General features: G+C 40.1%; 1 protein-coding gene across 1 annotated transcript in view; it reads right to left on the bottom strand.

Annotated features, from left to right (window-relative positions):
* Positions 1-1980: 1980 nt before the first annotated feature.
* Positions 1981-12032, bottom strand: part of LOC106874281 (cilia- and flagella-associated protein 68-like) — a 21345-nt gene continuing 11293 nt past the window's right edge. The window contains exons 2-3 of the mRNA XM_089338312.1: positions 6749-6833; positions 1981-2216 (exon numbers count right to left, since the gene is read on the bottom strand). Of these exons, the coding sequence (XP_089194438.1) occupies positions 1996-2216; positions 6749-6833 (306 nt within the window). The 3' untranslated portion in view covers positions 1981-1995. The remainder of the gene's footprint in view (positions 2217-6748; positions 6834-12032) is intronic.

Raw genomic sequence — 12032 nt, 5'->3', positions numbered from 1 at the left:
CCGCCGCACTAAAAAGTTTCCCCACACCTGCCCTACACAAATTAACCATGAAGTCAGATTTGTCCATCATGTGATCACTTCCGAGAACGTGCGATCGGTCTGCCTCGTGTAATATCAAAACTTTTAAAACGTCTTATACACACACACACACACACACACACACACACACACACACACACGCGCGCGCGTATATATTATATCGTTTATCTTTTAAATATCGAATATCTCTTATCTTTTACTTGATCCAGTTATTGAACTTTGGCTGTTATGGGGTATCATCTTGAAACAAATTGACCCCGATACTTATTTTTCAAGTCTGGTCCTTATTCTATCGATTCCTTGCGCTGAATTGCTAAGTTACAGAACCTAAACAAACCATCACCGGTTGTCAAGCGATGTACAGTGTGCGTCAGTGTTTTGAGTTCATTTGTATGAATTTAGAAAAACTGTTTGAAAACAATTAGTACAAATAATCTTGAGAATGCTTTTATCATACCTATTCAATGAATCCAGCGATAGTATCAATAGCTAATTTAATACGAGGTCGGAAGCGTTGACATGCCCGAATCGGATGATCTTTATCAATTTTGGACATAGGTCTGGTTATAGTAGACTTGAGAGATTCTGTGATGTTATAGGGGTTGATTGACCTCTCTCTCGACTAGAGCCCATACGTAATAGTCCAGTGGATTGAGGTCTGTTGAGCTAGTAAGCAATGTATCTGGGAGAACATGATCATGGAGATTGACACGCATCTACGCCTTATGAGACAGCACAAAGTCTTGTTGGAAGACGTATGGTTTTCCGTTGCGTACTCTGTCTATCCAGGGTTTCACAACTTTCTACACCACCTCTGTGTAGACAGCGCCTCTGACTCTTAAGCTCTGTGAAAAAGTGAGGAGGCATGACAACTCCCTCGTTGCTGACGACTCCCAGAACCATCACACTTAGTATGCATGCCCTTGGAACCAAATTCGGGTTTCTGCATAACCGTCTATTGTTCCTTCTGTTCATCTTTTGGTCCTGATGGAAGCTTTTCTCATCAGACAAAAACTAAAGTACTCCAACCTCTTGGTGTTTTAACTTGTTTAGCAAGCACTTTGCACGGATCGAACGATTCTCTCTTGTCATATCCGGCATAAGCTGACTCCTCCGCATCACATACGACTTGTACCGGATCTCCTCATATACTCTTCTGATGATACATTCTGAAACCTTAAGATCCTTTGTGATGATTCTGATTGGTTCTTTTGGGTTTTCATCTATTATTTGTTGGACTTTTTGAACAAAATTATATATTCTGATTATATTAGGACCTTATGCAAGAGTTTTGCGTTTAGCTGCTGTCAGCAGCTTCCAGCGCCTTTCCAACTCTGACAACGTAATTTATCGGTTCGGAAAAAGATACCGATAGAATAGGTACCAGGCTAAACAAAATAAGTACTGAGGTCGATACATTCGAGGAAAAATTCTTCAAGTGTACCCCAGTTTGGCCGCACTCTAATGACTGAAGCAAGTAAAAGATAAAAGATATGTGTGTATGTGTGTGTGCGTGTGTATGCGTGTGTGTGTGTAGATGACAACACAAATGGGCTAAGGTTCAATACAGCTGTTTCATTCTTCAATAAAAAACACGTCTGAAATAGCTGTAGTGAATCTCAACTCATTTATGTTATTATTTATACTACTCCACATCCGGAACCTTCTCTGCGTTGGATCTCTGCATGCTGGAGTATACCTTTGTGTGATTTTAGGTACACGTTGAGTGTATTTGGTCTGTATATGAGGATGTATGCATTACTGGAAAAATAAATCTGAATATACCCGAGTAAATATGCTAGTCCCGGTACATACTGATTATACACGGTATGCTCTCCTTGACTCTATCTTGATGTCCTTATTATTAAAATACATCGATTCTATTGGATCCTGCAAACAAGTATGTATGTAAATAAGCTGACTGCAAAAAAAAAAAAAAAAAACAAGATAAAATGTTTATTGCTTCTGCCAAATACACCTGTTCATACATATTTTATGGTAATTCTCCTGGTCAAAGGGTTGCCACCCAGAGGACGTGATGTTCAGGGCAGATTGACGATTCTTCAAATCTTCCTGTGGACGACAATAGGAATTCCTGTATGTGGTTCTGAAGTTATCCAACCGGCTCTGAAAGTCGTCTACTAGTTTATGACCAGGGTAGGCAGATGTATAGTGACCTGAATGAAACAATAATGAATGATAAATAAGACTGTTTGAGTTATTGTTCAATGTATATGTTTGCATTGCCATCTCTAGGCATAACTACCTAACAGTTGAATATTCTCTCTGTTAGTTTATTTCGCTAGCTACCCTCCCACCCACCTATCCATCCATCCATCCATCCATTTGCTTGTTTGTCTATCTGTTTGTCTATCCGTCTAACTGTGTTTATCTGTCTGTCTGTCTGGTTGTCCCTGTGTCCGTCAGTCAGTTCGTTCGTCTGTTCGTCCGTCCGTCCGTCCGTTCCTCTATCTATCTATCTATCTATCTATCTATCTATCTATCTATCTATCTATCTATCTATCTATCTATCTATCTATCTTTCTCCAGTGGCGCTTTAGATTAGCATGAAAATCCAATACATTTTTTTTATGCCAAAGAAGAAAGAGCAAAGTTAGCTAATATTTCGATCGTACGTTCAGCTATCTTCAGAGCAGTGTAGTAAAAATGGAGTAAATATTAGCGGACATATCAGTTAGAATGTTGATAAAAGAAAACAAATGAATGTTTGATATGAACACTGGATTTCAGACTGTTTAGGAGAAGCAGTTATAACTGCCTTATATTATTGTAGTTTTAGTATATCATCACTATTACGTGTAATAAGCTGACCAAACAACTTTTGTTATTCCAGATTAGATGACACAGCTGTAACAGCACTTTGAACACACCCTGCTAAACACTGCTCGTCACAGATATCTAATGAGCAGAACGCAGTCGGGAGAAGAAAGTTTGGAAGCCCGCTGTGCAATTAAGTTTTGTCTTAAACTTGGTAAAAACGCCACGAGAACTTATGAAATACTCCATACTGCTAATGGATTAACTTGTATGAGCCTGTTTTCGCTGGCACAAACAATCAGACAAAGCCGCCGCCGCCGCCGCATCGTATATCTGAAGGTTTTCCGAGATTTCAGGTATAGAAGAAAATAGCACGATACAAATACGTCATATTGAAGGAAAGCTGTGAAGAAGACGGAAGGGAGGGAGGTCAGATGGACAAATATACTGATCTGACACTCAGAACCCCAAAGTTTGGCTTGTCTCAAGTCAAACTAGACCCTCAAAGCGTGGTCAAACAGTCAAACCAACCCCAAAAAAACCAACTGCTGCTGCTGCTGCTGCTGCTTCTACTACTACTACTACTACTACTACTGTTACTGCTGCTGCTGCTGCTGATGATGATGATGATGACGACGCTTAACAACAGCAAACACTAGAATGTGTGAGAAACACTAAGATCAGTAGCAACAAGAGCCAGAAACACCAACAGCAGCAGCATCGAGAGCTAAAACAAGAGGGACAGACATTTTTTTTTTCAGAAGTGTCTATCTCAGCAACCTCACAAAGGAGGCTTTTGAGGAAGCAAGGCACGTAAGAGATGCATCACTCCCTCAATAAAAGCTTTCCTACGTGACGTGGGAAGCGTTAAAAATATTTCAAATAAAACTATTTTGCAAAGGACTCGAAAAAGAAGACCAGAATAAGTGACATTTTGTTTTCATTCGCTATTTACATCTTAAATGGCTTTTTCTAAAAATAAGTAGTGAAAATGTGCATGACCTGAGGCCAGCTTTGAAGTTGAATAGCCGTTCAACCATTTCAATTCACTACATCTGGATATGGTCGCTATTAGCCAGGCCAGGATTTTCGAGACTAAATCGCTCACCCTTCTGGACAACTGCGAGATCTACGTTTCGTTCGGCCGGTGCTAGTTTGGAAGGGTATAGGTTAATACGGTTTTCTTAGATCTGGAAGATAAATCCTAGATGTGAACAGAAGTAAGGGCACTGACGGGGCTATTAAACTGGTGGCCGTTTACACCCCGACTAGAGCTGGAAGACTGGATTTCTTTAAAGGTTTAGAAACATTACAAGGAACATCTCGCTCATTAGTGTTGGTGGACGACTGGATGGGCATTTTGAACGCACGCAAGGATTGTGTAGGAGTGTCCGATAGGTGCAAAAGATTTGGAATCCTTCTCTGGCACCTCCAGCTGTTTTCCCCAACCTATTTTGCCCCAGGACCCACTATAACTTCCCAGAAAAAATGTATGCCCACCAGTGATTGGGGAAAAAGCAACATGATTTTTTTTTTAATATTTCATAATTATATACGTTCCTTAAAGAAACGTCCACACCAGGGCATTAGAATAGAATAACAAACAATCTTCACTTAGTATGTTTGACTGGAGGGATTGATTTGGCCAGGCTGAGTATAGGTGTAGTATGTTTGCTGTGGATAAAAAGATTTTCACAATCCCATGTCCCACTAAAAAAATAAAAAAAAGAATTTCGATCCTACGCTCCACCACAATTTTCCCAATGGTACTTTATTTTAGCAAGACGGCGCTGGGAGGAATGAAGAAAATAATCTTCATACTGGTGCCTAACTCGAATAGTTACAAAAAAAATGAACACCCAGTAAAGGAACCCAAGGGCCAGGTGATGGTGATAAATCGAGCGACGGATAAGCTTACTACTCAATCACAAGATGGGTCTATCTGACGGGCTTCCGAACTGTTTCCGTCCATTAGATTTCACTCGTAATGCTTTGGTCGATCGTAGGATATAGTATTGGGTTGAGGAATAATTCCTGAGCGTTTTTTTACAAATTTGAAAATGCACGCAGAAATAAAACGCATTGGCAAAATGTTATTTGATTGAGGATTTTTTGTTCTACAAGAGTGTGCTTTGATACTTTAAAATTTTATTGATTTTTGCGTCTTTTTAGATCATTAAAATGGAATGTCAAGTGGACAAGACTGAGCATTTTCGACACCATTTGCTTTTTGCATTTGATCGAGGTGTTAAACCCGTTGAAGCTGCGCGTGAGATTTGTACTGTGTATGGAGAAGGGGCAACACCTCAATGTACCGCCCGCCGTTGGTTTTCGCGCTTCAAAAATGGGAATTTTGACCCCAAGCACTGATCACACACCGGTCGACCAATTGAAGATTTTAGTGAAGAAGCTGATTCATTCGCTCTTTATCGAACTCAATTAGTCGACCGGTGTGTGATCCGTCCTTGAGGTCAAAATTCCCATTTTTGAAGCGCGAAAACCAACGGCGGGAGGTAATTTGAGGCATTGCCCCTTCTCCATACAAAGCACAAAACTCACGCGAAGCTTCGGTGGGCTTAACACCTCGATTAAAAGCAAAAAGCAAATGGTGTCGAAAATGCTCAGTTTTGTCTACTTAACATTCTGTTTTAATGATCTGAAAATGCACACAAAAATCAATAAAATTAAACATCAAAACATACTTTCTTGTAGAGCAAAAAATTCTCTTTCAAATAACATTTTGCCAATGCGTTTTATTTCTGCTTACATTTTTAAATTTGAAAAAAAAAAAGCGCTCATGAATTATTCCTCAACTGAATAGAAGACAGTTGCCCAACATGTGCAATGTGGTCGAAACCGAGACCACGAAATAGTGAAGAGAATTTCTAATCACATAACCATATCTGCTCTCATAAACGCACACACATGTACTTACGAAGTGCATTCCAGAATTTTTCAGACTTTAGTTTTTAGGAGATGCAGTCATAACTGTCCTAGATTATTGTGATTTTAGTATATTATTACTGTACATCTGATATGCTGATCTGCCAATTTTTGTTATTCTTTGAACACACCCTGTTAAACACTGCTTGTCACAGCTGACTAGTTTGCGGAATGCAGTCGGGACGTGATGACAATTTGAAAGCTCGTTTTGCAATAAAGGTTTGTGTTAAACTGGATAAAAATGCTTTAGAAACTTATGAAATGCTCCAGAGTGCTTATGGATTAACTTTTTCACTGACACAAGAGGTTCAAGGACGGTAGAGAGGAGGTGAGAGTCGATGAAAGATGTGGAAGGAAAGGGACATCAAAGCGTCAGAGGTAGTTGAGAACATTCATCATTTTCTGGATGAAGACCACCGTGTGTCTATAAAGAGAAGCTTACAATTTGGAGTTAGTGAAGCAGCTGTACACAAATCTATTCATGCTGATCCGAACATGCGTAGAATCTGTGCAAAGTTTGTTCCTAGGGTGCTCAGTGATGAGCACCCTGGTAAGCAATTACTTGACAGAGATGGGCATCGCAGCTAACCCTCACCTTCCGTACAGTCTAGGCATTGCTCCCTGTGACTTTTGGTTATTCCCTAAGCTGAATGAGAACCTCAGGTGCAGTCATTTTTAAGATGTAGAAGGCTATGACAAAGGCCCTGGACACCTTCACTTTGGAGCACTTCCACGGGGCCTTCGCAAGGCGGCTGTGGCACCAGAACAAATGCATCGCGGTCAGAGGATTCTACTTCGAAGGAGATTAGAGTTTTGTATTCTTTTGTGATTAATAAATGTCTCTTCTGAACAAGTCTGAAAACTTCTGGAATGCATCTTGTATATAGCCGGATGTGTGCGTATATCTGTGTGTGTGTGTGTGTGTGTGTGTGTGTGTGTGTGTGCGTGCGCGCGAGTGTGTTTGAAAATATAATTGGTTTGCTGTCACCTTGGCACCCTTTACTCAGTTTTGGAATTGCATAAGGATTTCTGCCATAATCTGCTTGGTAGGTGGTCTTGAAGTAACCATCAAACTGTAAATATATAGAAAACATAATACAGAAAACATGTCAGAACGTTGGACAAATATAGAAAATAAACACACGAATTTTCGTTCTAAAATGCTACGCAGTTTTACCAAAAGTCCTATCTAAGGTTTGCGGTAATAGAACGGTTATCATATAAAATGTCATTTGCATACCTCATGAAAGAGTGGTTTAAGTTTCATACGAGATCTATCTAAAGTATTCTGAAAAACACTTCTAAAGTTACATAAGCGACCTTACTAATATATTATGAAAAGCTCATCTAACGTTTTGTGAAAACCCCTTGAAATATCTTATAAAAGGCACTTCGAATATCTTATGATAGATCTTTTTTTAAAAATCTTATACAACATTCTTGTAAAAGACTTGTGAAAATGTTGGCAGCTCTTGAAAGGTAGAAACTGTCAAATTTAGAAGAAGATAAGGTCGTTCATCATGTCAATCTGATCCGATTGTACTATTTGTAAAAGCAACATCCACAATATATTCTGTTTAAAGGGATGGAGAGTGTAATAGATATAGGTAATCGAAATTATAATTAGAATGGTTATTTTATATAGAAAAAATATGAGGACGTAAATAAAAGGTTAGAACACGATTGCCAGATCAATTCCATAATTAGGATAAAACTTTCAAAAGTAGCTGAAAATGAAAATTTTAAAAAAAAAGAAGAAAAAGGATAGCCTGTAAGTTGGTTCTGATTATTCAGTTGATTATTTAATACGACATTCAAGAGGATTTTTCATTTCACTCTTCAAAAGTTTTTTCTTTGGTCTTGATTTTTTTTTTACATGTTTCGGTCATTTGACTGCAGCCATGCTTTGACCGGTTTTAGTCGAAATAATTGACCCCAGAACTTATATTTTAAAGCGTGGTACTTATTTTATCGCTAAGTTACAGGGACGTAAACATTAACACCGGTTGTCAAGCGGTGGTGGGGGACAAATACAAAGACACACACACACACACACACACACACACACTTTTATATAGTTGATTTCTGTATTCTTGATATTTTTTTAGTTGCCAAAATCACTCACAAACTTCAGTCGGTCCGAGGTTATAGAAGACACAAGGTGTCTGCAGTGGGACTAAACCCGGAACCATGTGATTGGGAAGCAAGCTTCTTTATTTCTTCTAAATTGTCATAAAGGCATTACATAGAGGGGGACACTACAACACATGTGGGGACATATAACAATTAAAATAAAGATATGATGCTATGAATGACACATGAAAATGAACATGAAAAACATTAAAATCAAAATATTATAATAATGATACATGGATGATGCCTGAGAAATGAGAATATGAAAAGTTTGTTACTCACCCACACTGAGTAATACCACTCGTTACCTCTGAGTCCTGAGTCCTCTTTAGTCTTAGATCTAGTCTTTCGTTTACCGTTTTCCCTATCGCTGAGTGACAACACTCTCTCCTCCATGTACACGTAACCTTTTTCACCGGGGGAGGGGTCTTGTAAATTTTGTGGTGTCTGTTCTTTCTTCTTTTTTTCCTGGGGGGAGAGGGGGTGGGTGGGTTTGGTGTCTGTATGGGGAGGGTAGGTCTGAGTGCTCTTGGGTGGGATGGAGTTGGTCTGGGGTCCCACATCGCACTGACTGTTCTTCCTCTTCTTTCTCTTTTCCCTTTTATTCTCTGTCACTGTCCATTCATCCTTCTTGTTCCTTCCATCTATCTGTACTTCCTTTTTCTCCTCCGTCTCCACCACCGCTTCTTCTGTCGTTTTCTTCTGCAGAGGGCAGTGCGCTCTAATGTGGTCCTTTTGGCCACTTTAATACATCGTGGGATTCTGCCCCCCACCCACACTCTTAACACAATCTCTCCCAACGTCACCGTCTCCGCCAAACTCTCTAATTGCCTCTACTCTGCCTGTATAAAGAGGTCCAGTGTTTTTCCTCTCCATCCTCCGTCCTCCGTTTCCGTGGCTTGGAGGACAGCCACCTCCTCCTCACTTCCAACGAGGACGACTGCCGCAACCCAAGCCACTTCTATATCGGGTGGAATTCCTTCTACCCTCACCTTAGAAGTCTTTCTTCCAAGGTACGTGGGTAGAAGTACCACTTCCTCCGTTTTTACTGTTGCACTCACCAGCCTTTTTGCCTCTTCCGCTGTCCTAAACTGGACAACCACCATCCCATATCCATTTCCTTTCGCTATGTAAGTCACTTCCTTCGAAAGCCCCTTCAGTGCTTTTTCTACTTTTTCCATCTCCATTCGATCCACCTTCATACTATCCACTGAGTACACCTTGTAGGTAATGGTCTTCTTCTCCATATTTTCCATAACCCTTTTCGGGGATAATAACTTTACGCCACCGCCCACCTTCTGTGTCATCTTACACATCTCCTTCAGTCCGGCTAGGTCCATCTCCCTTTTCTTCATCTCTGCAGCCTCAGCAAAACTCTTTACTCTTTCTAAATGCTCGTCCATTCTATTTACCGCCTTAACGAGCTCCTCATCCGCTGAGGACAGCTCATACTCGCTAAGGTTCGAATGCATTCATTTCCACCGGTACAACACTCACCGACAAACCGTTGCCAGGCAGCACAAAAAATCCCGCCTGACTCGTCAAAAATCAACACAACGAATAGACCGACGCATGCATGGGAAGCAAGCTTCGTACCACACAGCTACACCCGAACCTTGTTCAAGTTTTCTTTGCTTCAGTTTTAAAATAAACGAAAGTTGATACCAACCCCTACTTTAGTTGTTGATGGAGGTTACTCTTAAAATCACTCTTTAACGTTGTTATATCGCAATACTACACAGTGGCTGTGTGAGCTACGAAATCCTCGTCGCCACTGTTATACCGCAAGTTCAGATGACCTCTACTCAGTTACCCCGACGTCTAGACTTCTCCCTCTATATCTACGTATTGGGCTAGCCTACTTCACCATCTGGAGGCGTCAACACAACAAACGTGTGATTGTTTAGTGACATACTGTAAAGAGGCAATGCATTTTCTACAAATATGTCAATCCCGATTCATCAGCTGTCTTTTTAAGTGTTGCTGTTTTGCACCAAAATTCTGATGTGTCGATAAGAATTACTTCAGGATATATACTATGAGCCAAAGCTATCGGAGAACTGCAAATGACAGGCGAGTCTAACTTAAATTCTTGTGGCGATTTAAAATATTTTTTAAAGATTGCAATATTTTTTAGATTCAAGAGTGTTTTGATGCCTGTCTAAAAAAAGCTAAGACATATTCTTTGTACCTTTCCTTGTTCCTGGAAAATGTTTTCATCAATCTTTACTGGTCAAAACATTCTAACCTTATAGGAAACAGATATTTAATGCCTAAATTCGATTCAAGATCCACATGTTAAAGGTGCAGGAAGTATAATGTATTTAAGGTATTTCGGTGATTCGCCATGTCTTTTTTGGAAGAACAAATATTTTTTTCGAATTCAGTCAGCACAAATCTTGTAAATGTTAAATAAAGTTCATTGGTTGTATCTAGTTACAGCAGGTCATTGCATTGCATTGTACATTCTGCAACCAGAGAAGGCCATTTAAACATGTAATTTTAGTACATCCCACTGACTAAAAATTATTTTTACGCAGTTACTTCTCACCATTCTTGATTAATTTATATATTTCCATATGAAGGCGGCGAACAGGTAGAATCGTTAGCACGCCGGTCGAACTGCTTCGCGGTATAACGGCTCTGTGAATTATTGTTAATACTGTTGTGTTACTTTGTGAAAACTGTCTCGGTGAATAATTGGGATTTTTGTGGAATTATTACGGTTGTATTTCACGTGAGCTGCTGCATTTTCCCCAGCTATGGCAAGTGGTAGTGTCTCCAGTATGGAGAGCTACGCCAAGGCCACTGCGGTGAGGAAGCCAGTGCCGCTGGAAACCAAGTTAATCAAGTTGGATATGGAAGAGGTGACCAGAAGCAGGAATTTGATAGAAGTTGAGGGAGACTCATACAAATTGTGTCCCCCAAAAGAGACTAAAGAAAATAAGATTCTGAGGACAGTAGTGTATCGTACACAGGCTGTCGAAACCGGTAAAATTGAAATGGTGACGGAAGAAGAAATCGAGGAGTGCCTGGGTGAAATTGTCAATGAAGCCTCGTACATCAACAGAGGAAGAAAGTTCGATACGGTTGAGGTGAGGTTCGCCACTATAGAAGTGGCAACCAAGCATGCAACCAACATATTAAGAAGTGAGAAAATAACATTGCTACCAAGCTATAGAGGAAGAAGAAGTGTGAAAATACGAATTCCCAGAGTTACACCAGACATTAAACCAGAGTGGTTGGTTGCAACAGTGCTGGCTGCAACCAAGGAGGAGCCGGAATTGGGACCAGTGGCGAAAGCAAAAGTGTGCAAATGGTGGGGATTTGGACTCGAAATGTGGCTTTTTGCCACATTCGAGGACATAGAAAGAATTCCCTACCAGATAGAAGTAGAGGATGAGAGAATGTTAAATGTTGTAGTCGAGGGAAGGAAACCAAATTGCTACATATGCGGGGAAAGAGGTCATATGAAGACCAAATGCCCCCTATATGAGTTCACACAGCCACAGAAAGAGAAAGCACAAGCAGAGGAGGAAAACATTGTAGACCACACGGAGGAAATAAAAGAGAGACAGAAGTGTGAAACAGAGAAAACAAAGGAGAAGAACGAAAATGGAGCTACTAACCCTAAAAAACGAAAGAAAAATATGTCAAAGGAACGGTTAACAGAAAACATAAAAGAGATAGAAAAGCCAGAAACTAATAATGTACAAGAAGAGGAGGAGAGAACGGAGAAAGATGTCAAATACAAGGGGCTTTTGATAAAGTACGAGAATTGCGAGCAGATGGAGAGAAAAGTCGAGAGGTTAAAAGAAATAATAAGAGTGAAAATGCCAGAGAAATGTGCTGAAAAATGCATTTTGATACGTGAGGAAAGATGCTTCGAGTGCATAAAAGAACTTGGTGAAAATATAATAACGAAACGGATATGGTTGGTGGAGACACCACCCCCTAGAACTGATTATTTGCAGTTGTTAAGGACGGACGTAACAATGATTAATGGAAGAAAGGTAACGCGAGTGTTTGAATTTTTTGAGTTACAAAACCGTTAAAATGTTTACATTACGTTGAACGTAAAAGTGAAAAACTGGATAAATGTAACCACCCGACTTCGGGGATCGAGTGGACATTGCGCC

This window comes from Octopus bimaculoides, chromosome 20 (assembly GCF_046866305.1).
Source record: "Octopus bimaculoides isolate indiv1 chromosome 20, ASM4686630v1, whole genome shotgun sequence".
NCBI classification, from domain to species: Eukaryota; Metazoa; Mollusca; class Cephalopoda; order Octopoda; family Octopodidae; genus Octopus; species Octopus bimaculoides.
Note: the sequence above shows the minus strand (reverse complement) of the source record. Positions and strands in the feature narration are given on the sequence as shown.